General features: G+C 39.9%; 2 protein-coding genes across 5 annotated transcripts in view; both read left to right on the top strand.

Annotated features, from left to right (window-relative positions):
- LOC124049587 (collagen alpha-1(XVIII) chain-like) overlaps positions 1 to 20,987 on the top strand; it is a 53,372-nt gene extending 32,385 nt beyond the window's left edge. For 2 of the 4 annotated variants that reach the window (XM_046371421.1, XM_046371424.1), the window contains 40 exons: positions 3,661 to 3,735; positions 4,452 to 4,544; positions 6,486 to 6,624; positions 6,900 to 6,943; positions 7,322 to 7,501; positions 7,667 to 7,693; positions 8,009 to 8,071; positions 8,166 to 8,240; positions 8,831 to 8,878; positions 9,100 to 9,234; positions 10,103 to 10,156; positions 10,651 to 10,686; positions 10,840 to 10,974; positions 11,609 to 11,668; positions 11,810 to 11,845; positions 12,405 to 12,449; positions 12,819 to 12,881; positions 13,105 to 13,140; positions 13,510 to 13,593; positions 13,722 to 13,787; positions 14,068 to 14,130; positions 14,320 to 14,409; positions 14,665 to 14,700; positions 14,836 to 14,889; positions 15,213 to 15,269; positions 15,531 to 15,590; positions 15,711 to 15,752; positions 16,217 to 16,303; positions 16,491 to 16,518; positions 16,696 to 16,764; positions 17,050 to 17,075; positions 17,207 to 17,305; positions 17,397 to 17,550; positions 17,696 to 17,778; positions 17,874 to 18,002; positions 18,376 to 18,423; positions 18,524 to 18,586; positions 18,887 to 19,084; positions 19,211 to 19,326; positions 19,428 to 20,987. In XM_046371421.1, the coding sequence (XP_046227377.1) occupies positions 3,661 to 3,735; positions 4,452 to 4,544; positions 6,486 to 6,624; positions 6,900 to 6,943; positions 7,322 to 7,501; positions 7,667 to 7,693; positions 8,009 to 8,071; positions 8,166 to 8,240; positions 8,831 to 8,878; positions 9,100 to 9,234; positions 10,103 to 10,156; positions 10,651 to 10,686; positions 10,840 to 10,974; positions 11,609 to 11,668; positions 11,810 to 11,845; positions 12,405 to 12,449; positions 12,819 to 12,881; positions 13,105 to 13,140; positions 13,510 to 13,593; positions 13,722 to 13,787; positions 14,068 to 14,130; positions 14,320 to 14,409; positions 14,665 to 14,700; positions 14,836 to 14,889; positions 15,213 to 15,269; positions 15,531 to 15,590; positions 15,711 to 15,752; positions 16,217 to 16,303; positions 16,491 to 16,518; positions 16,696 to 16,764; positions 17,050 to 17,075; positions 17,207 to 17,305; positions 17,397 to 17,550; positions 17,696 to 17,778; positions 17,874 to 18,002; positions 18,376 to 18,423; positions 18,524 to 18,586; positions 18,887 to 19,084; positions 19,211 to 19,326; positions 19,428 to 19,629 (3,198 nt within the window). In that variant the 3' untranslated portion in view covers positions 19,630 to 20,987. The remainder of the gene's footprint in view (positions 1 to 3,660; positions 3,736 to 4,451; positions 4,545 to 6,485; positions 6,625 to 6,899; positions 6,944 to 7,321; positions 7,502 to 7,666; positions 7,694 to 8,008; positions 8,072 to 8,165; positions 8,241 to 8,830; positions 8,879 to 9,099; positions 9,235 to 10,102; positions 10,157 to 10,650; positions 10,687 to 10,839; positions 10,975 to 11,608; positions 11,669 to 11,809; positions 11,846 to 12,404; positions 12,450 to 12,818; positions 12,882 to 13,104; positions 13,141 to 13,509; positions 13,594 to 13,721; positions 13,788 to 14,067; positions 14,131 to 14,319; positions 14,410 to 14,664; positions 14,701 to 14,835; positions 14,890 to 15,212; positions 15,270 to 15,530; positions 15,591 to 15,710; positions 15,753 to 16,216; positions 16,304 to 16,490; positions 16,519 to 16,695; positions 16,765 to 17,049; positions 17,076 to 17,206; positions 17,306 to 17,396; positions 17,551 to 17,695; positions 17,779 to 17,873; positions 18,003 to 18,375; positions 18,424 to 18,523; positions 18,587 to 18,886; positions 19,085 to 19,210; positions 19,327 to 19,427) is intronic. The other 2 variants (XM_046371422.1, XM_046371423.1) reach the window with 2 other exon arrangements.
- Positions 20,988 to 21,205: 218 nt separating this feature from the next.
- LOC124049590 (apolipoprotein D-like) lies at positions 21,206 to 22,626 on the top strand. The gene is made up of 5 exons (XM_046371431.1): positions 21,206 to 21,393; positions 21,493 to 21,597; positions 21,847 to 21,968; positions 22,127 to 22,215; positions 22,306 to 22,626. The coding sequence occupies exons 1-5, from the start codon at positions 21,379 to 21,381 to the stop codon at positions 22,539 to 22,541; spliced, it is 567 nt and encodes a 188-aa protein (XP_046227387.1). The 5' UTR covers positions 21,206 to 21,378; the 3' UTR covers positions 22,542 to 22,626.
- The last annotated feature ends 338 nt before the right edge of the window (positions 22,627 to 22,964 follow it).

The raw sequence follows: 22,964 nt of genomic DNA, 5'->3' as shown, positions 1-22,964 counted from the left end.
ACTGGCAGCTCTATCAGAGATCTTCCATCTCCTCCCAGGGAGAGTAATAACAGCCACGCAGCAGCAGTAGCTCTCTGCACTAGTATTCTCACACAGTCTCAAATGATCACACACATGCAAACAAATACACCAAAATATCTTACCCCACACTGACTTATTCACTCATATTTTTGTTTTCCTTCGACTCACTGAAACACCCCATGCTGAGTGTTAGAAAGTGTCTGTGTGTGGCTGGCACCATCTGTACATGACAGGGAAATAGAAAAGGAGAGTGACACAGAAAGAGTCAGTCGGTGCAGCTTTCTGATTCTGCCTGAGCAAGTGAATGTGTTTTCTCGCTCAGCATTGAGGGTAAACACTGTCAAGCACGCTTATGTTCAAGCTGTGTGCATGTCTGTCGAGTATTTTTTTTGCCACAGGTTTAAGCATGCAGCTGTTGAGCTCCATGCATACTGTTTGCAGATAAGAAACTGCAACTTTTTGTTTTCTCACAATAGCAACTCTTTTCCAAAGTGCGGAATTTACTCTTCAGGCCTATGTTTTAAGCTCTCCGAGCATAAGTAATCTGACTGGTTCAGGGAATATACACTGACATTTGTTCTGAAATATAGGTCCTCAACATATTTACATAATAAAAGAATTCCTTTCTTAACTTGGCAGTTCACAGTGTACATTTTGTTATTACTAAATTAACTGGTGACACCTTGTAGCAAAAAGAGGCTCTCAGCACATTATCCAAGGGGGCTGCTGGTTTGTATGTGTCATTTAGTGTCTTTAGTCTTTATTTTTATTTAGTTTATTTACAGCATATTTGAAATCTTTTAGCGCTGACCTTGGCTACAGCCGTGATGGTATTGAGGCACACGCAGCCAGTAGCAGCTAAAGTGGCCCTTAGTTGATTTGGCATTAAGACTTTCCTCAACATGACAAGTCCCAGCACCTGCAGACACAGAACAGTACCTTAGAAGCACTTAACCTTTTTCTTAGCCATCTCTAACATCTGAAAACTCCTGATGTACCAGTCACCAGGACGCTGAGCAGACTGCAAAATTTACGCAAGCAATCTTCATTCATATCCAAGAGTATCATCAGCTAGAGCTCTGGCACAGTGTAATCTAAGTGAGGAATGCATCGTCTGCACTAGAGAACGTTGAATGGAAAAGAATATAAGAACCTCGCCTTTAACCACGATGCCGACACCTGTCATATCTGCAGGCGGTGGGTTATATGCACAGCAGCCATTTATAATTTGCCACAGGGATTCGCTTGCAGAATTAAAAACATAATGGTCAGAAGTAAGAAGCTCATTTTTCTCTCTACATTAAAACATCACGCAGTCCAGGGTTAGCTGAGGTCTCACACAAAGCTCACTAAGTTCAGACCAGGAAACGTGGGGAGCCTTGTAGCAGGTTTGGGCTACCAGGTGTGGATTATTATAAGAGGTGTTACGATAGGTGATTTAACAGTTAAACAAGGAGAACTACCACTGATCTGACCTTAACTTTGTTGTAATAGTAGCAACAATAATAATTCTCATGCTTAACCAAATATCAAGTTCAGAATTCAAAATTAAAGGTTTGCTGCCCCGATATATGACAGTATGAAAGCATGGTTGTCCGCACAATGTGAATTCACTCTCTAGTGCACGTGCATATGGCCTTTTAGAGGTCTCCTGTTTACCTTCCTTGTGTGTATGCATAAAAGTTATGCCTTTGTTTTGACTTTCAAGAGAGAGAGAGTGTGTGTGTTTGTGTGTGCGTGTGTGTCATTCAAACAGCCGAACAACAACAAATCATCCCACTGCCTCCGAGTGTTTACATTCATGTAATAAAAAGTTATACAAAACTGACCAGCCAAATCATTCATCCACGTTGTTGTGGCTCACTTTACAGGGGGATTCATGTACTGAATTGTCTGAGAGAAGTGGAAATGTTTGTGTGGTGCATTCTTTGTGTATTTCAGACGCGTTGTTTACTGCACAAACAGATGTCTCTGACTTGGTTGCTATCGCGACTCATCCGCCCATTCTTTCTATTCTTTCCCTCACCATTTATTTCTCACTCCTTCACCGCCACAGAGTTTCACAGACTGTGCTCCATTCCATTAAAAACAGGTGTTTGTCCTCTGGCCTGAACTCAGTATCAATAAACTTGGCTAAAATTGGACTGATCTAATAAGACCCACGGACTCTCAGATTTGAAGTTCCATTCACAATCGGATTTGTGCGCACACTCATACGTGCATTAAATAATTAGAATAACAATCCTTCTCCCTTTTTCCATTGGCACACAGCAGTTGCATACATCAGCCATTTCCAGATGTGCTTATGGACTGATTAAAAAGTTTAAAACTCTTTGTGAAAACCAAGTGTGTGCTTGCAGGTCACAGTGGATTGAGAGGGATTAAAAATAATAATAATAACAATAGACCGCAAGGTGTCTCAGAATTAGAACGTATTAAAAGATGAGTTGAAGAAGATCAGACACCAACCAGTCAGAAGTATTTTTTACTGGACATGACATAATAGAGTTAAACGACACAGTCGAGGCCTAATCAATCATCCACAAATCGTACAGGGTACATCTCCTGCCCAAAGAAGGTGCTGCTCTCTATGCAACATGAGACATTCTAAATAAACCAATGGGGGTTTGGAGGGCCTTCACTTGTATCTGAACTGATCTACATACATTAACACCTGTGTACTGCCAGCTTGATAATGAAGTATACAGAGCATGTTCAGTCATTCCTGTTTATCGTGTTCATAGTCCCTAGGAGATGGGAACTGACAACAAAATAATGCTCGGTTCTGAAGAACAAATACACATTCTTCTTCGCAAAAAGGAAGGAGGAGGAAAAGGAACAGTTATTATGACAGTAACATAAACACCATGAATCAACAGGAGTTAACACCTTTGGGATGCATTCAAGTAGTGTGAGGAACATCCTCACATTAATCTGGAGTGATTGAACCACTGAGCTGTATTTTCAGCTTAAATGCTAGTAAGCAGTTGCAGTGTTGAGGTGTCAAAGTGTTAATGCTGTTACAGGTCCCCTGTTGAGCCACTGACATGATGTCTAACAGCTGTTACCAGGCTCAAAGATGGTGCGAGAGTATGTTTTTTTGGGACACTGAGTATGCATTAGTACCCTGCAAAGTATGCAAAGGGGTGGTGATTTCAAAAATGACCCATAACATATCATTTATATATGAAGATTGAATGACTCATTTACATCTGAAGTTGTGAAGCACTTGACGTTTGTTATTGTAATCATTGCTACGCGTGTTAATGGTAATTTCTTTCCACAAAAATGAGGTACATTTATTTTTTTGCATGTAAATCTACACCAATGCTCATATTGTAACATGGTGACTTTTAGAGGGCAGTCTGGATGAACATAAGACACCTGTTTCACTGCCAGATGTTTGAATGTCCATTTGAATGTGAATTTGTGTGCAGTTGTGCTGGATAATGTGTGGTGTAATGAGGGAGAGAGAGAGATAAGCTGCTATGCCGAAAGAAAGAGGCAGTGTGTAGATAGTGCATGGGAAATGTACACCAAACATCGATAAAACTTAATGGCACAGAATGAACTAAATTACCACGCAACATGACACGGGACTCTTCTCATCCACACTCTTCTTTTTCTCTCTCTCTTCAGGGCTCCATCCAGCAGCTGGTGTTAAAGTCAGATCCCACGGCCCCAGATGACCAGTGTGAAGAGGACGATCCTTATGTGAGTGCACACCAAAACTAAGACACACACAAACACAGAGAATCTGGAATAAGTTCTTATCGCTTCTGTTGGAGGGGCACAGCCTCAACAGCACAAACATGGAACTGTACTGCCCTCTAGTGGTGGACAAAACACATTACAGCAAACTATATGGACGAGTATTATTCCAATTGAAGACAATCTTAAACATAGAACTGATTTGATTTCTCATCTGTTTATCTGTCATTTGAATCTTTCTGCGTATGCATAGCATTGAAACTCAGTAGCAAAAGTGCATACATGCATGCTCCATACATCTGGAATTACAACTATGATCCGTTTTTTTTAATTTCAGTTTCATGTATGTTGCTTTACCCAGGTGCCCATATAATTAAGGTGCACTAATTTTAGATCATGACTTGAATCAGTAAAAATGGATTAGCTGATGTTTTGATAAAAGCATAAGTAGATTCAGTCAGTGCATTCCATTCTGATCAGGCTGAGAGTTTAGTATGCTTAAACACAAAGCTGATTTTGTTCTACCACTTTCTACTGATCTCTTCTCTAGCTCATACTTTCCTCTCCTTCCCCTCTCATCTTTTTCTTCTTTGACTTTTTTGTTCTCCTGCTTGAACTCAGATGGCATTTGTCCACTCAAGATTTAATCATTTCTGTCTGTGTCTCTCTCTGTGTTTATCTACTGACTCCTTTTTCCCTGCTCTCATTTCTCCCTTCAGGCCTCTGGATATGGAAGTGGTGATGATGCTTATGAGGACCCGCAAGGAAGAGACGAAGTGAAGAAGGTTGTGGAGGAGAGAGAGTATGCCATGGTGTGTACATACACACACTATCACTCTGTCCTTCCTGTGTAGCTGGGTTGGACTTGTACCAAAGAAAACAGCTCTTATCCTTACAGGCCTGGTGGAGACTGGAACATGGTGATATGTACCGCTCGCTGCCAGCTTTGTGCTCTCTGAAACAGAAAACAGGAGTACACAGCAGGGCAACAGAAGAGAGGCAGGGCTGGAAAGAGTGCTGCATTCATTTAGTATAGAAGGAGTTTCCCCATTTTGGAAAATGTGTCCTTTCCCTTTCTTGTTTAGAATTATAGGAGAAGATTAGTGCTAGTAACCTTAGCTGAATGCAAAAAGAAATGCACAGACACACACACACACACACGTACACACACACAAGAAAAACTCAAAAACAAGACATAACATGTTTATTAGTGAGCTGGTAAGTGGACTTTTTAAACTCTGGACAGATCGAGGCTGATTACCCATGCTTCCCATCTTCATGCTAAGCCAACTTACGTGCTGGTTCCAGCTTTGTATTAACCAGTACAACAAATGTGTTACTGTAAAATCTTCCCTAGAACACCAGTGAGTATGGGGATTATTGTTTTAAGGATATACACATTTCCTAAGGCTGTCACAACAGCAGAAAAAAGATTGTGGGGCTCAACAGTTAATATTATCATGATATCTATTAAAAATTTGAAAAAAAGTTATCAGTCGCAATTATCTTGAAGTTTAGTTATTGTAACATATTGTCTGTTTATTTTGGTAAATGAATTACACTCAAAATGTAAATAAAAGGAGCTGGAGAAAGAGACTGATAACACTGGATGAATAGTGAAAAACATCTGAGTTGGAATATTTACACAATATTATCATATTTGTATTATTAATATGATATACTTTTTAAAATTATAACAGGGTTAGGTAAAATGGCCAACATTTCATCCAGTCGACTTAAAAAGGATAATCCTCCTTACGGGCCACTTCATGCAGTACCTCATCAAAAATCTACTGAAGTAAAATTAGTTTAGACGTTACTCTTACTTATCATTTTGAGTACTTTTCCTGTTTCCACACTTGTAGTGAACGCCAACTAATGAGTACCCCCAGAACTGAAATTTGGAAAAAGCAGTATGTACTTTGTTGTACTACTTTACGGTTTTTTGTCCTCAGGGAAACTTACCTACCACACATTGATGCTGAGGAGCTCGATCTCAGCCTCGTTGGTCACCGGAGCCACGGGAGATTTCAGTGCCTTGCCTAAAACACACTTTCATTAGAGATCAGATGTTCCTTCATTTAACTGGATTTCTTTATCTGGGCAGCTGTGGCCCACATGAAATACTTTCACTTTGTTGACGTGACCTCAGTTCTATGTCAGATTTGGAAATATATCATCATGAGCTGCTCTTATTCATGCGGTTCAGAGCTGTTTGAAAAATGCCTCCTCAGCCGGCATCGGGACAGTCAGAAGACGGATTCAAATCCCAAATCCAACGCTCTTCAGGAAGCAGAGGATTTATTGCTTTTTCATCGGTGCTTATCTCCATGGATCACTCAGAAAGGGCATGATGTCAAGACGTTTTATCACCACAACAGATCTCGTAATAATAATCCATAAATAATGCTGAAGTAATTTGTCGCTGTGAGCCAGCTTAGTGCAATGTGAGGAATGTGGTTGGATCTGGTCTGAGAGAAAACATTTTTTTTTTTTTTTTTTTTTTTTTTTTAACCATCTGTGGAAAACGCAACTGTTTTGTTAGATCTTAGATTAGTGCAGGACTGTTTAAAAGGTCACATAAATGTAATATTTTCACTTCAGGCTAGTTAATCTTAATTTTATCCATGTGATGGATGGTGGCATATTTTATATAAAACACGCTGATTCTCTTATAGGCAATGGAATATTGCAGAAGTTTCTGTTTTCCTCATTTGCAAGATTTGTGAGGTGACTTTTTTTTTTTCCTTTAGCCCTTCCCAGAGCTGGATCCCACTTACAGCACCCCAGTCCGAGCTCCACCCACTGAGATGTCGCGATTTGATGATGATGAGGATGATGAAAATGTAGAGGAGAATTCTGGACAGGAAGTGGAGGTGACCACAGAAGAAGGTAAATTAAAAAAAACAACTATTTTCACTGATTATTTTTTAGGAAATCTGTCTTTGGTGACGACAAGCAGCAGTGAAATTTTGCAGATAAACTCAGCCACACACGTGTGTTGCTCCTCCTGCATTCCCCAAATTCACCAGCAGATGGTGCTGCAGGAGACATTGTAGCCTCCTTCACAGAAAAGCAGCCTCCACTGTCTCTCTTTTTCTGTCCTCTTTCTGTCTTCATGTCCTCATAGGTCATCATGCGCTGTTCTCTTTTCCTCTTTGTTACAGTAAACTCATTTCAGGCAGGTACTTCACCCTCCACACGTGACACTGTAAGTAGTGATTTCCTCAATAATTTAGGTCATAATGGTGATGATATAAAGCACATATCATATTAAAGACTTTAAGTTCTAAATGTTTCTGGATGGTTGTTTTTTTTAATTATTGTTGTCCATCATGAATTAACAATTACTTTATTCACTGTTCAGTTAGAGCGGTAATAGGTGAGAATTGTGACTAGTCCTTGAGCCGACTGTATCGACTGTGTATGTGAATGATCACAGAAAATCAAGATCTATGCACAAAACGTTGCTCGTTCTCTCCAATTATTAGGAAAAAAATAGTGCCTTTAGTTAATGTGACTCCACACTCTGTGATGCTTTTGCTATACATATAAATGAACCTCTCACTGAGTCTATTTAATCCTCCAGGTGTCTCTAGGACAGAAAGGGGAGCAGGGTGAGCCTGGTCCTCCTGGTCCCCCGGGACCACCTGGCCCTCCAGGACAATCCTCAGGAGATGGGGAAGGAGGGGAGCCAGGACCCCGGGGTCCACAAGGACCACAGGGACATCCAGGCCCACCTGGAGTTCCTGGGACAGATGGACAACCTGTGAGTTTTATGTGCAATATTCACTTTATTCTATTTTTAAATGTTGTGGTTTTCTATTTACAGACTATCAAAAGAACTATTTAGAGCACATTCTGCTTTTTAAGTTCATTCTACTGGCCAAAGATAAAATGATGGATTGGTTTTCTATTTTTGTATTTTCTCCAGGGAAGCAAAGGTGAAACTGGTGTCCCAGTAAGTGAAGTCTATCCAGTCTTATAGATTTATGGGTTCATTCTTGTGTCATTTTTTAGTGTCTCTGGGGGAAACAGATGCAGGAATGTACCATTTTCAACATACAGAGACATCCTTTACACATTAGCTGATACTAAATGCTGATCCAAGCCATTACCTTCACTGACCTAATGCCACAAGATTTGGGTCACATATCTACAATAACACCAAAGTAGGTTATGGTGCATTCCTGATCTTACAACTTGAAAAAGTTTCAGTTTGCTAAACCTGATATCTGATGTGACACTGAGCACAGGCGTAACTGTCTTTCCCCAGGGAGCAACTGGGATTCCTGGATTCCCAGGACTACCAGGAGAGCCTGGTCCTAAGGGAGAAAAGGTAAACAGTAGCCCACTAATGTCATGATACTTATACCTGAATGTGGTCAGAATACGCATCAACACCTGAATGTCCCACTGCTGTTTCCCCTCAGGGTGATCCTGGTGTTGGACTACCGGGTCCCCCAGGCCCTCCTGGACCTCCAGGTCAACCTAGCAAATCTTTCCTGGTGAGTTACTCATCAGCCTTTTTTTTTTTTTTTTTTTTTTTTTTTTTTTGATTTTGCCTTTTCTTGGTTCCAGCTAAATCTGCTGTATTATACTTTTTAATGGCACTTGATTCAGAACGTAACTAACACTCATTTCAGTTTTTGTAAAGTCCAGCTTCTTTTAATTTGTACTGGTTGATTAATCCCAAATACATCCAACCAGGTTCCTTCGTTCCTTCATCTGTTAATTCTGGCCGTTTGTGTTTTTGTTTTTGCTGAAGTTACAGCTACAGTTGTGTTGCACCTGTTGTTTTTCATTGTTTTTTCCATGCAATAGTAATGTTTATAAATGAGACTATTAAAACCCATTTTGTTTCCCAAACGGAACAGTTGATGCCTTCCCCGGTAATTATTTCTTTTCATGGCTGAAGCATTTATGTTTTAGAAGTATGGAATTATGAATTTAGAAGACCAGCATGAGTCTCGATGGCAGTAGGAAACATTTCAGCATGAAAAATGTATGAAGGCCTTCAATTCTAGCGTTTTGACCCAGTCTGAATGCATTAACTGTGACTGCTAAATTGACTGACTGACTGGCATGTTTTCATCAGGAGGGTTCTGGATTTGAAGACTTCGACAGTGATGCTGAGATTATTAGAGTAAGAACTTTGTTTTCTCTTTCTGTGACATTTGATAATATTTCGCATTACACTATTACACTCATTTGCGCAACTTTACCTCAAAGTGTTTATTTTGATGCTGTCTTCATCTCATATCATTTGTTGCATTTTGACACTGTGAGAGACAAGTGGCAGGTTGAAGGTACTTTCTAAAAGTCTATCCCTTTGTATTAGTGAGTTATATTGCCTTGTTACTACAGGGGCCTCCAGGGCCTCCTGGCCCCCCAGGACTGCCAGGACTGCCAGGGCTCCCAGGAGCCCCGTCTGAGGATATCTTTCCTGGACCACCTGGTGCCCCTGGGAAGGATGGACAGAAGGGTGAACCTGGACTGCCTGTAAGTTAAACAGTCTTTGCACCATGTTGTGATCATCTTTCTTTTATAGGAGCAGAACATGTCCCCCCTATAATTAATAGATCTTTGAGCAGAATTTGCTGGAGGAGCAGTTTGTCTCATACAAAACATCTGTATAGAGTGTACTTGTATTGCTTACTGAGATTCTGTTTTCAGGTGATTGAAGAGTGGTTTAGTGGCTCTGGGTCTGATTCTGGTTCAGGGTCGGGTCAGGTATTAACATTTGGTCCCATCAGATCCAAGGGACTGAAAAGACAGTATTTCCTCCAACTTTATTTGAAAACCCATGTTCATTCACAGCTTCCCTGCCATTGCTTGCTGCACAGTATTGTTCAGTGTGCAAAAAAATATTGTGTGTGTTTGAGAGACCGTGAGACTGTTCTGGAAATGAGTGCATATATTGATTGAGGTATAAAGTGTGTCTCTGTGTGTTTGTAAATGTTATCCAATTATCCTCTAGCTACAGCTCTTTGGCAAAACTCCTGTAAGAGCTTTGGAACATGGTTTGAACTGCAGTATCAGTTGGGGAAAATGTGTCTTTTGTCTTTAAAATGTCAGAAGCTTTTACTAATTCTGTGTGAATGACTACTCACAGGTTTATAATAATTATGGCTGCTCTCTTTTGCTGCATACAGGGTTTATTCACTTCAGTTCCTGGAAGCCTTTTAGCTTTCTTTTGTATGTTTTACATTTCATCCTTGTTAACTTGCACCTTCATTGAAAAATATGAATGGCACCAGCAATTTAATAAGCCATGAAAACTGTGCACTGAATGTACAGTCCGGCTGGTATCTGAAAAAGGTATATGATTCTAAAATCTGAAAGAAATAGAATCTTGTCACTCTTGCAGGGTGTTGATGGAAAGGATGGGGATCCAGGACCTGTGGGGGAGAAAGGAGACAAGGTAAGGCTGATGGGAATTGGTTTGCAATATAGCTTGCAACACAATAAATTATTCTTACTATAGACAAAGAAGCATGTGGTACTACACTCACCTTAGTCCTCTTGTTACCCTTAGAATGCTGTAGCTGCGCTATCTATTGAATTCATGTGTTTACCTGCCCAGTATAATTTACCATTGAATGTACAGAACAGCAACCAGTACCTTGCATGTGTGACCATGCTGCTCATTTTGTACGAGCTCACTGTGATTTCCCTTGAGCGAGCCTCTTAGTGCTTTGTTAGCAAAAACAATTACGCACGAGCTAAATAACCACCTAACACAAAAAGCCAAGCTCTTAATGAGGCGACCCGGTGGACTAATATGCCTAAAGCTAAGGGGCTGGTGTGTAAACAAGTCTGCATTTCACTAGCTGCTCTGCCTTTGTTGTAAACCAAGTACAGCTGCTGTCTAGTCATTGCTGTGGTTCATGTTGTTTTGCTTTATCTGTTTAACAGGGAGATTCTGGTGTGAACGGGCAACCGGGACCAAAGGTAAAAAATCTTCATATTCAACATCCATAATTTCTGCTTTATTCTTTTACCTGTCCTTGTTTTGTAACCCCCCCTCAAACTTTTAGTTCTGCTCTTTTGCTTTTGCTTATTTCATGATTATTTTGAATAAACACTGTATCATATCTCTTGTAGGGAGATCAGGGTCCTCCGGGGTTTCCAGGCCTACCAGGCTCAGAGGGTCCAGAAGGGCAGCCTGGTCCCAGGGGTCAGCCTGGTCCTCCTGGGCCTCCAGGTCCCCCTGGAAAAAGCTTTTCGTTGGACTTTGAGGTACCAGCTTACGTAGAGCACTGCTCACCCTGTCACAGACAACAGTAATGTGACTGTTATGATAAGGAATCAAGAAGTATTAATATGCAAACAAACCTCTACAGTATTTTGTAGTTTTTTGATGGATTAGAATGGCTGTCTGGAAGGCAGTCTGGAACTTGCACTGAGTTTAGCATAAAATTAAATCATTTTGAATATAAGATATTGATGTTAAAGCAGTACAAGGAGAGAAAATAAAAATAAAAATAAACATAATTAACATGAATTCCTATAAGTATAGAAGATAAACAGGAACAGATTAAATATAAACTGTACAAGAGCAGTTAAATTCAAACTCTAATTACAGGCAACAGCAGTATACACACAGTACTCACAGTAAGTGTTGTACTTTAACTAATGGTGCAGTAAAACAATGCCTTTATTTCATCCATCACCAAACTTGTGTGGAATGCATGTTGTGCATTAATACTTCGATTATCAATTGTTTGCTGTTTCAGATAAATCTCAGATTGTCAGCTTTTCTAGTTAAAATGTCCAGCATAGCATCCTTTCTTGAAACTGTCATAAATTATGGGAAGCAAAAACTTATTAGACTCAATTTGATGATTGTGAATTTTTATTTTGTCAATTTTAGGACTTGGAAGGATCTGGGATCCTGAGTGGTTTTGGAGCTGGTCTCCCCAGAGGCCCACAGGTACAACTGCACTGAGTGTGTTAGAATGAAGAGAATTGAGCACCATAACATTCTGTTTTTTGTTTTTGTCAGTCAGTCATCATGCAAAGTAATTTCATCATATCTTCAGTTATTTTTTGTCACCTCTGATTTTTTGCGCAGGGTCCTCCAGGAATCCCTGGATTACAAGGACCCGAGGTGAGATACTTGGGTGTCGATGCCGTTATATTGGGTTTCAGACTATGTGTTGGGGTTAAATTTGTGGCAAAAGTTTACTGTAAATAATTCTCCATTAATGTGCTGGTTATTTTATCAATGGTTTACAAGGCTTTGCTTCGTCCAACCAATAGTAGAAAGTAACAATTACTAAAAAGGAACTAAAATTAATACAATCATTGAAAGCAATAGCAAAGCAAATTTTCCCATTTGTGAAGCTGGAGATGTTTTTGCATAAAAATTATCAAAACAATCAGTTATTAATTTGCTGTCAGTCAGCTGAAGGATTAGATAGTTTAATTTATAGCAAACATATTTTATAAGCTCTTAATGGATTATAATTATTGGCACAATAATGTCTGCTCATCACTTTACTAATACATTGTGCTTATTTAGATTCTGAATCTACAAAGTAACTGGGAACTTAAGTACCTCAGATTTGTATTTGAGTGCTTGTGTTAACTGGTCATAGTTGCATTGCCATTGGGGTTATTCATGTAGCGGAAGAGGAAATGAACACATCTCTCTTTGCCTCTCATAGGGTAAAGATGGTTTCCCCGGCCTCCCGGGAAGACCGGGTCCAAAGGTGAGTCTGCTGGCATTCTGTTATCCTTTTTGAGATGTTGAACTTACCTCGGAACAAATCAGAAAAGCTTCTGAAATGTCTGGAACCTTCGACTGCAAAGTGAAAAGGCTACATGTTGACGTGGGATGTCAGCTTTTGTCAGCAAGCTGCTCCGGGTAGCAGTCACACTGTCCCCATGTTACCTGCCTGCAGAAATGAGAGCATAACAATACATTCAGAGAAAGAAGTCAAATCATTTAGTTGGGATTTTTCTTGATTTTATGGGGCTCTTGGAAATGCATTTTATCTCTAGTGAAATTAAGGAATCATCTCTTGTACCAGTGATGTATATGAATGTAGAAATGATTTGTTTCCTTGTGGTCTCTGAAGGGGGAGCCAGGGTCTTCAGGACCACCAGGGTCTCCTGGACTGGAGGGAATTAAAGGGGCAGAGGTCAGTAAATGGATGCACCAATGAATATGCAAGAAGAGTTTCATTAAAATGTTAGCTTTCACAACGACATCTTGATAAAAGAGTGTTTCTTCTTTCTGTTCCTTTTCTGTGAGGCATTTTTTAAACTTGTGCGATATAAATACAGTTTTTTTTTTTAATTAGAATTATCACAAAAGCAGCAGAATGTCTAACTTGGAGAATTTGTGACTTGTATCATCTGCAGGGACCAAGGGGAGAAAAAGGTGATCCAGGACAAAAGGTAAAACCAGTGATGTAGCTAAATTCACACACACACACACACACAGTCGTCAGTCATTTCCCGGAGACTTAGCCACCACCTAACCATAACAATAAACATTGCTTGCCTAATCCTAAGTATAACCTCAACCTCAGCCTAACATTAAAGCAAGTCTTCACCCCAATTTATAATGATTTACATTTTGGGGACTTGTGTTTTGTCCCCATAAGTAAGGTGAGAAGTCCTCGCAATATGACTGTGTAAATAGGTATTTGTCCCCACAGCTACATCAATATGCATGTACACACAGGCACATTTTTGACATTTTTGAAGTTTAGAGCATTTTGTGTTGCCATTTACAAAGGTTAAAATGTCAAATGTGTTTTTCAGGGAGAGGCGGGACGGGACGGGCTCAGTTTGCCTGGCCCTCCAGGTCCACCTGGACCACCAGGACCCATTGTCAACCTGCAGGATGTAAGTAGTGGATCCTCTCGTGGTGCCACTTCTTACCAACCTGTTGAGGCATAGGAATATGAGTGATTGATATGCTGCGTGAGTCACTTTGATTACACTGACATCATTCTCCTTCTGCCTCGAATCAGCTTCTACTTAACGATACAGATGGAGCTTTCAACTTCTCAGGGATTTTTGAAGCTCAGGGACCCACTGTGAGTATACAAGACAAAATGGACCAAATAGTACTGACGTCATCAAATCAAAAAATGTGTGGTTAGATACCATAGCTTTTGTTGGGTTTTGTTTGCCGAATGTTACTGTTTTCCAGTTAATACTTTCAGCTGTCAGGTTCCCTGTTCCAAACAGAATGTCAGCAGCATTTTACATGACACAAATGAATGCACAAATATGGATAAGACTACATGTACAGAAATAATTTTAATTTGATTCCATTTAGATGTTTAACAAATTTTAAATCTTAAATGTTTGCAGGGACCTCGGGGTCCAAAGGGCGACGTTGGTTTGCCAGGAGTTCAAGGACCTCCAGGACTGAAAGTAAGTGCATGTGTGTTGTCTGCTCATAAACAGTACATGTATTATAAACAGATGAAACAGATAAAACAAACATGATTTACAGTTATTTTTTTATTGTTCAAACTGTTTAATAGAAGTTAACGCTTGTGTACATGCATGTTGCTTTTCTCTGTCTACATGTGATTCGCTCGTTTGTTTGTTGACATCCAGGGTGAAAAGGGTGAGCCAGGGTTTGGCATCGCCGCAGATGCGTCCATGATGTCAGGCCTGACTGGTCCGATGGGACCCAAAGGAGACAAGGTTATATTTGTTATCAACATTAGAATTCATTTGAAGTGTGTTTCTGTCCACGTGACTGATAGAAGTCCAATATTAACGTCCCTTTTAGCTCTGTTCTAGTTCCAGTCAACTCCTGAAGGAAATGGGCGCTTCTTAATTTCCTAAACGCTCCAGCATGTTCACCAGCTTTGAATATCAGCATGAGCAGCCTATTGTAAAATAAGTAATAACTGTGATTTTGAAAAGGTTTTCACTGCAATGTATCCTTGTTTGCAGGGTGATAATGGTGTACCAGGACCTGCTGGAGTTCAAGTCAGTATTAACAGCAAGCAACAAAATCAAAGCTTTTTAAGTTTTCCAACACCCTTAAAATCCTTTGCACTGCCATAGATGAAGATGCTATGACTTCATTTAAGTATTTCAGTCATTTTATTTTGTTTCCAACAGGGTCCTATGGGACCACCAGGACACAAAGGAGATTTTGGTTTTCCTGGAAGACCTGTAAGCACCATGAACTCACCAAACATTTCCAATTTAATCCAAAACGCAAACAGACACTGATGCTTCATTATATCAGTTTCTGTTTCTTTGATCAGAAGATTCAGGTTAAAAATGTACATTTTCTGTTCCTCTCCAGTAAGAATTGTTTCTCTTCTGCTTTGAAAAGCGCAGCATCTCAACCTCAAGTTTAAGTTACACATGTTGTTAGATGAGTTTTACCTTAGATTCAATCTCACACTGACTCCAATTTTTTCCAAAGTAAAATCCAGTCTAAGCAGGCACACTGCAGTATAAATGCTTTTGGATAATGTGTGTCTGTGTAGGGTCGTCCAGGCCTGATGGGACCAAAAGGAGAGAGAGGGGACTCTGTAGGCCTGCCGGTGAGTCACATACCTGAGCCAGTTAAAAGCATGTAGAAATACTGTTTGTATATGTAAAAAAATACATAAGATTCTGTTTGTGATTTCTGCAAAAGAAACATATAATGCTTAAGTATACTAAGAAGAGCCACAGAGCCACACACCTCCCCCCAGCAAAATCACAGACTATACCATACTGACAAAATTTAGATCCTTTGGCTCAGTTGTTTTCTTCTTTTTAGTCAAATTACACTTATAATGTTTTCTTTCTTCTGTCTTTAGGGACCTCCTGGTCCACCTGGGCTACCGGGCCGTCCAGGAATATTCAACTGCCCCAAAGGAGTAAGCACGAGCACGCACACACATTCATTAACACACAGTTGTTACTCGTCTCTCCTCAGTCATCAGGTGTGTTTTTGGTTTATGTGCTCACTGTCATCTCTCCTCTCTTGGTTACTGAAGACGGTCTTCCCCATCCCTCCCAGACCTCACTGCAAAATGGCTGTAAGTTTCTCTCATAATAAATCTCAATAAATGCAGTCAATCATTTCTAAGGCAAATTAAATCTTATATAATCTGTCATCCTTTTGCTTTGTCTACACACTAAGTTATCGCTCCATTTTACTCATGGTGGCCTGAAAGATTAAAAGACACTGCAGAGTCTGGACTGTGCAGATATGCATAACAGCATAGTCGGTGTTAAGACTGAACTACTTTAGAATAAAGATTAAATTGCATCCTAAGTTTCCATCTATCCTCATTAAACCTCAGATGCCACAACCTTATAACTCTGTATCTACAGTAATTAACTTTCTGCTGAGCTCATTCAGATATATCTTCTAATTACAAACTCTCCCATCCTCCGTCTGTACACATCTCCCTTCTTTTCCCTTCTTTTCCCCCTGTGTGCAGATAAAGCGCATGTTTTTCTGTATAACACTGCCTCTAGCTAACCTTTTATCACTTAGAACTGTTCGAGGATGGTTCTGAAATATTCCTGCATGCTGCACGTCCAGTCTGGAAAGGTGAAGGTTCAATGCCAAAACAGTCACGAGGTAGTACTAAAATCCCATCTGCAGAAAATGTGCATGTTGATAAAGATATTAACAGTACAGACTGAATGATTTGATATCCACCATATCCATTTCCAATCTGTTTTCCAATAGTTAGCCTGTTATTTATACTGACAGTAACACAAGCTTTGTTGTCACGACCGTTAATGTTTGTGCTCTTTAATTTCAGCTTAATCCCAATGGAACCATTCAAGTTGGTAGGTTGGCTCATCTCTTTATTTGCCATAAATTATAAAGCCTGATATCAGTTTTAACTGCGTTTATCCAAATTATTCATTATGGTCCAACAGAATAGATAGTATCAGCACAAAAAAGTTTAACATACTAATAATATACAAAGAAAAGCAAGCTGATTTTGTCTTTTTGTGTCCAAGGTAACTGTCAGACGGGACCAAAAGGAGAAAAGGGGGAGAGAGGACTTCCTGGAATGCCAGCACCACCATGTGAGTAAAACACTTCAAATCAGATCAAAGGATAGCAGCCCCCCCCGTCTATTGGGGACATTGAAAATGAATGCCTGATAACATAAAAGCAATGAATACCACCCAAACGTATGCTTTAATGAGTGAATTTAAGTGGCCTTTCATCCGGGAAGGGTGTTTTGTCATGAGTTTTCTGTCTACTTTCCAAGGTTTCCTTTAAAAAAGCAAAATAACATCCTGAGAAATAAAAAGAACTTTTAAATGTATAAATAGCTAAATCTTCCTCCTCTGTTTCTTCCATTCCAGACTCCTTTTTTCCCAAGGAGGGCTTGGTAAGTCACATATGGAAGTGCTTTTTTAAATTTTGTTTTTTGACATGGTAGCTTTATGTGCCATCAGATTCAGGTCTTATATGTCATTGTGTGTGTTTTGTGTGTGTCATTGTCTGTGCATGGAATCGCAGGAGACTAGCGGTAACCAGGGCATTAAAGGAGAAAAGGGAGAAAAAGGGGAGGCGGGGTTGCCCGGGAGACCAGGTATCCCTGGGAGACCAGGGCACATGGTGAGTAAAGTTTCCATGGATACAACCTATGTCATCCTTGTGATAAAAACTATACCAAAAAAATCGATAACCTGTCCCTGACACATTTCAGGGACCCAAGGGACAGTCAGTGGTTGGTCTACCAGGCCCTCCCGGGATCCCTGGTGCACCGGGTTTGCCAGGCTTAGGCAGGCCAGGAATGATTGGTCCTCCTGGTCCACCAGGGCCTCCAGGACCCCCTGTGTTACCTTTAAGATATGGCTCAGGTACAAGTCACGAGTCACATTTGTTCCTTAAAATTACAGGAAAATCCAGTACTGTATAGAAATAGCTATAAATGTTCACGTATTGGTGTAGCTGATGAGTTGCATTGAGTCTTTATGAAAAGTGTTGACATTTTTGTTATGACAGCTTTGACCATTGCTGGACCCACTGGCCCTCCTGGACCCCCTGGACCCCCTGGCCCTCCTGGACCTTCTGGTAACGCAGCATCAGTAAGTGAAACTGTCTGTTCTGTCCATGGTGTTGAACTACATATAAATAATACACCAGCCGTAAACAGTTTCTCTTCTCTTTATCTGTTGTTCAGCTGAAAACATTTTCGACCCGTGACGCTATGATGCAGCACACTGTCAGGGATGCAGAGGGAACTCTGTCGTACGTCACAGCAACAGGAAGTCTCTTCCTTAAGGTTCCCCAGGGATGGAAAGAGATCCAGGTACTGACTTGGACTTTTCTTGTATTGTTAGGTTTTTGTAAATCCAGACATTAAATCGCTCTGTACTTAGCATATTAAGTGATGTCAACACTAAACATTTTGTAGCATTACACATGATGTAACAGCAATTTAACTGCTTTTGTGTTTATTACTCAGACCTTTTCATGCTCAGCAAAGCATTGAGTGAGTTTCGTGCTTTGCCTTTGAAACATGCCTAAACGTAATCCTGATTTACAAAACCTCTCATAATTTTTTTCAGGAAAAATACAATGTGTGTGTAAACTGATGAGATATAATATGAGAACAAAATACACTATAGCACAACATATTGAATCTAACATATCATCTTAATTTATGTGTTTTGTCTCCACAGCTTGGCAGTCTGATCTACCTCTCCAGTAACATTATCCCACAAGATGAGGTACTTAATGCTTTGCTCAGTAGAAATATGCTATTGTGGAATGTTGTTCTCTGTATGCATTATTCATCAATTTAATATCTCTTTTCAACTATTCATTTAGCCTCGAGTTGCATATCAGATACGAGGAGACACGGTGGAAAGAATACGTTCAGTTAATGAAAGGGTGAGTGTCAAAAAGACTGTTTTATTTTAGATAATCCAACTTTCATTGTTTGACTCAAGTGTGTAGAATAAAACATTATGTAACACATAATTTCACAACACTGTTCTCTTTATGTGACTCACAAACACATACTAATTTGTTTTTTTGTCACCTTTGGCCAAAAATGCATGAAAACTGTGACGATGTATGGCATGTTGATTTTATTTCAGACTAACTCTTGCCACTCTGTCTATCGTTAACTTTACAGTGGAACAGGACTCTTAAGTAGTGACGCTGATCTGTTGCTTGCTCTGCCTACAGCTCAACCTCGTGGCCTTGAACCAGCCCCACTCGGGCGACATGATGGGTCTCAACACAGCTGACCGAATGTGTTATGAGCAAGCCAAGGCGATGGGTTTGGCTCCAAACTACCGTGCCTTCATTTCTTCTCACAGACAAGACCTGGTCCATGTGGTCTATCCTGGTTTCCGGGAAACTCTGCCAGTAACCAACCTCAGGGTGAGTCTTCTTTTCTGCTGTTTTTCACTGTCGAAAACCTACTTTGATAAACAGCTTTTATCATGCAGAAACCCTCCACAGACAATGTATGTCTGCCTATCTAACCCACTGTGCGTTTTATTTCAGGGAGATGTGATGTTTAAGAGCTGGCGATCAATTTTCAACGGCGACGGGGGGGCAATCAATACCAGGATACCCATCTACTCCTTTGATGGCCGGGATGTTTTAGCTGACCCCTTCTGGTCAGTAAACATCATCAACCACCTTCATGTTTGTTTTTCCTTTGTTGTTATTATTTATTCTGTTTTTCCGGCATTCACCTTTTCTGTCATCTATCTGTCAGGCCCGAGAAGAGTATCTGGCACGGCTCCACCGGCAGGGGTCTCAGAGTGGTGGACAAACACTGTGAGATGTGGCGAGCGGACCACATGTCTGTCACAGGCCAGTCGTCGAGTCTGACCTCAGGTCTGCTCCTGGGCCAGCAGACACGGAGCTGTTCAAACCAGTACATTGTTCTTTGCATTGAGACCCACAAAAACTTTTAAGTCCACTCTGCCAAGGAACTCCTGCAGGCCACCATAAATGTTCAGCACTCGGGGAAAAGATCTGATTGTCTGCCTTAAAAAAAAAAAAAACGATGTCATTTGGTGCTTCATGTAGCATTTTGAGGACAACATCTGACACCCTGTTGTTCACAATGAGGATGTTAGTACTTATTATTCTCCTCGCTCTTCTGACATCACTCTGTCTTCTTTCTGAGGAGTCCAAAGATTGTTGAGATGCATTTAAAAACTCTTGACTACAACCAAGATATAATCTGGGAAGTTAAGCTAACAGAAGTTGATCCTACACTGTGGAACTGGAATCCTTTTGTGGATTTCTTGCAATCCAAATATGTGCCTTTTTAAAGCAGCGTCCCTTTTGTGTTGTAAAGCAGTCCAGAAGAATTCCCCTTTTATTGAACCTGGTGGCACATAATATAAAATGCCACAGAGACAGAGTCTTGAACGTAGTAATGACAGTAACGTCTCAAAGAGAATGTGGTAATGATTTATTAATGTTAAATGATACACACAGCACCTTTAACCTTTACTCATGGAAAGTGGACAGACACATCTGTTCCCCACGTCGTCACCCGGGTGTGTTGTCGATAACACATCTCTTTTTCAAGTTTATCGTCTTTGTTGTTCAACAGTTTGAAAGCAGAGACTGGGTGGTTGCAGGAACCTGCAACCGTCATGAAATGTGGCAGTTTTTTTTTTTTTTTTTTACAAATAATAGATTTCCAAAGACTTTTGTGATGGAAGCTACTTTCACTATTTTGTTTACAGATGGAGAGTCTTATGTTTTAAAATTTCATTTCACTAGAAGTTGTTTAAAGGGCACGAAGTTTGCTGCCATAATGTACATCGTCCCTCGTCCAAAAGTGGGATGACCAGATTGCCAGTGTTTCCACCAAAGTAATTTTAATGCACTGTACTTTATTTGAAAACATATTTCTTAGTTCAACATTTTCATCCTTGTTTGTGTTGTATCTTTTCAAATTTGACGATCTCACTTCTTAGCAGCTCCGACTCTCACTGGGCTATTTAATTTAAACTCAATGATTTATTTATACCGTCACAGCACATAACATAAAATCAGATGATTAAATTTAAGAATGTAATTTATCTTTTGTCGTTTGTCAAATAACTGTTTCTTTTCACTTTTTGCAATTTTCTAGTTTTTGTACTTTTTTTTGATCTCTGGTGAATACTGACGACAGTCAAGACTAAATTTCCACCAAATATTTCATGCAGAAAAAAAAAATAATGTTAGAGAAAAAAATCCAAGAGAAAAAGTGAGAGCACATGTTTTTGTATAAATATTGGTGCTTTGTTGAATAAAGTTTTCTCGTTTCTCATTGTTGTTCACAGTTAAGTGTGTGAAATAGCTGCTAGCAACACTGTGCATTTCTTGTTCTGTTAATTTTTTTTTTTTTTTGTGGTTCCTCTTATTCATTTTACTGAATGTGATTCTTAGATAACTTGCTTTTGCATTGGAGGTTAAAGGTTTTGTAAACAAATCCAAATACAGCTATTCAAACACTATTTCATTCCAAAGGTCCAGTTGCGGGGTCTGTTTTTTTTTTTTTTCTTTCAATGCCAAGTAGCTTTCTGCTTGTGCAATGAGGATAACGAGGATAACCTAAAGTACATGATATAGCAGTAGTAGAGGATCACAGTGTTCTCTTCTGAAGACGTAGAAGTCTTTACATTGGAACATCTTTTAAGAGCTTCTCTGACTACTCTGACATGAAGGCATTCCAGGTACTTCCTTATTATGGTACTATTGCTATTACTACTCAATTTTAATCACAAGGCTGGAGTCAGTTCAAGTATATTAAGTATTCTAACTTTGATGTGAAGGTCCTCTTTGTGCTCCTTCTGACTGCTGCAGCGGTTGACGGTCAGTCTTTCCACGCTGGCAGTTGCTCCCATCCATCTGTTCAGGAGAACTTCAACATTACAAAGGTAAAATACTAAGGAGAATTATTCAGATCCACTCTAATGACTTTTGTCATCTATATTGATTTTGTGTCATATATAGAGTGTTGCAATTCTTGCCGATATCATATCTAAGCCTGGTTATTTGACATAAACAGGTAGTGTTTAAGTGTCTTAATGACAGAGATGCCATTAAAACACAGCTGCCAGCTGTAGATGGTCTCAGTTTGGCAACCAACGGGCTCATTAACAACCTTTGTGCTCTTCTCTTTCTAGTATATGGGCACCTGGTATGAAATAGAGAAGCTCCCAGCTGTGTTTGAGAGAGGAAAATGTAACCAAGCTACATACAGTCTTCTTGATGATGGAACAGTCAGTGTTCGCAATGCAGAGCTGCTGTAAGGATTGAACTGCCCTTCACCCCATCTGTGAATTCTTTGTGGGGAGAAACTATCACCCTTCACTCTGCACATGTAACAAGTATGGATGGATTTGCATTTTAATCAAGTGAAATCATATAGAACATTTGTCCCTTTTTCTCCTCCGCTCTGTACAGGTCTAACGGGAAGATAAATTCAATTGAGGGAATTGCCAAAGTTAAAGACTCATCTCAACCTGCTATTCTGGGTGTCAGCTTCTTTAAAGGTGAATGTACATATATGAGAGCTGTGTTTTACTATACTGTACAGAGTACCATAAACTAGTCTGATTTATACCATTCATATCTGTATCCAGGTGTTCCAGATGCTCCCTACTGGGTACTCTCCACAGACTACCAGTCATATGCTCTGGTGTACTCTTGCTCCGACTACTTTGGCCTTTTCCACATTGACTTCGCCTGGGTCCTGGCTCGCACTCGGGTGCTGGCTGAGGACATTATCAGCGAGTTGCACGAAAAGCTGGCCGCTGCTGGTGTAAACGTAAATCGCCTTACGGTCAGCAATCAGACCGGATGTGAACCCACAAACTGAGGCATCAGTCAAACGTGAAAGAGCAACTGTGCTGTACTTGTTCTGAACAGCAGCGGAAACTCCAATATGCTGTGGCATAGCATAATACTTTTTGTTTACTGTAATAGGTTAAGTTCGACACAGTAGAAGTGGGCAAGGCAACAATGTGTCATTGAATCAATGGTGAATCTATATCTCACATTAAGATTAAAGTTAACTAATGTGACCATAAACTTGTTTTATCGGTGCCAGAAACGTAGAAAGTAATTATATAATTATTAATATAATTTTTAATATTTAGTGTTCTGTGATCTAGTATTGTAAAAACCAATTATCAAAGTTTATCAAAGTTTATCAAAATAAAACTATTAGCTATTGCTCAAAAGTTAAAACTTGAAACTATATATTCCTAACATTAACATCATTCACAGTCCCAAAATGTAT

The sequence above is a fragment of the Scatophagus argus genome, chromosome 18, assembly GCF_020382885.2.
Source record: "Scatophagus argus isolate fScaArg1 chromosome 18, fScaArg1.pri, whole genome shotgun sequence".
Lineage (NCBI taxonomy): Eukaryota > Metazoa > Chordata > Actinopteri > Scatophagidae > Scatophagus > Scatophagus argus.
Note: the sequence above shows the minus strand (reverse complement) of the source record. Positions and strands in the feature narration are given on the sequence as shown.

Excerpts from the sequence above, each read along its gene's own strand:
- LOC124049590 (XM_046371431.1), top strand. Across the intron at positions 21,598-21,846 it reads AGAACTTCAACATTACAAAG|TATATGGGCACCTGGTATGA; the intron begins GTAAAATACTAA and ends TTCTCTTTCTAG. Across the intron at positions 21,969-22,126 it reads GTTCGCAATGCAGAGCTGCT|GTCTAACGGGAAGATAAATT; the intron begins GTAAGGATTGAA and ends CGCTCTGTACAG.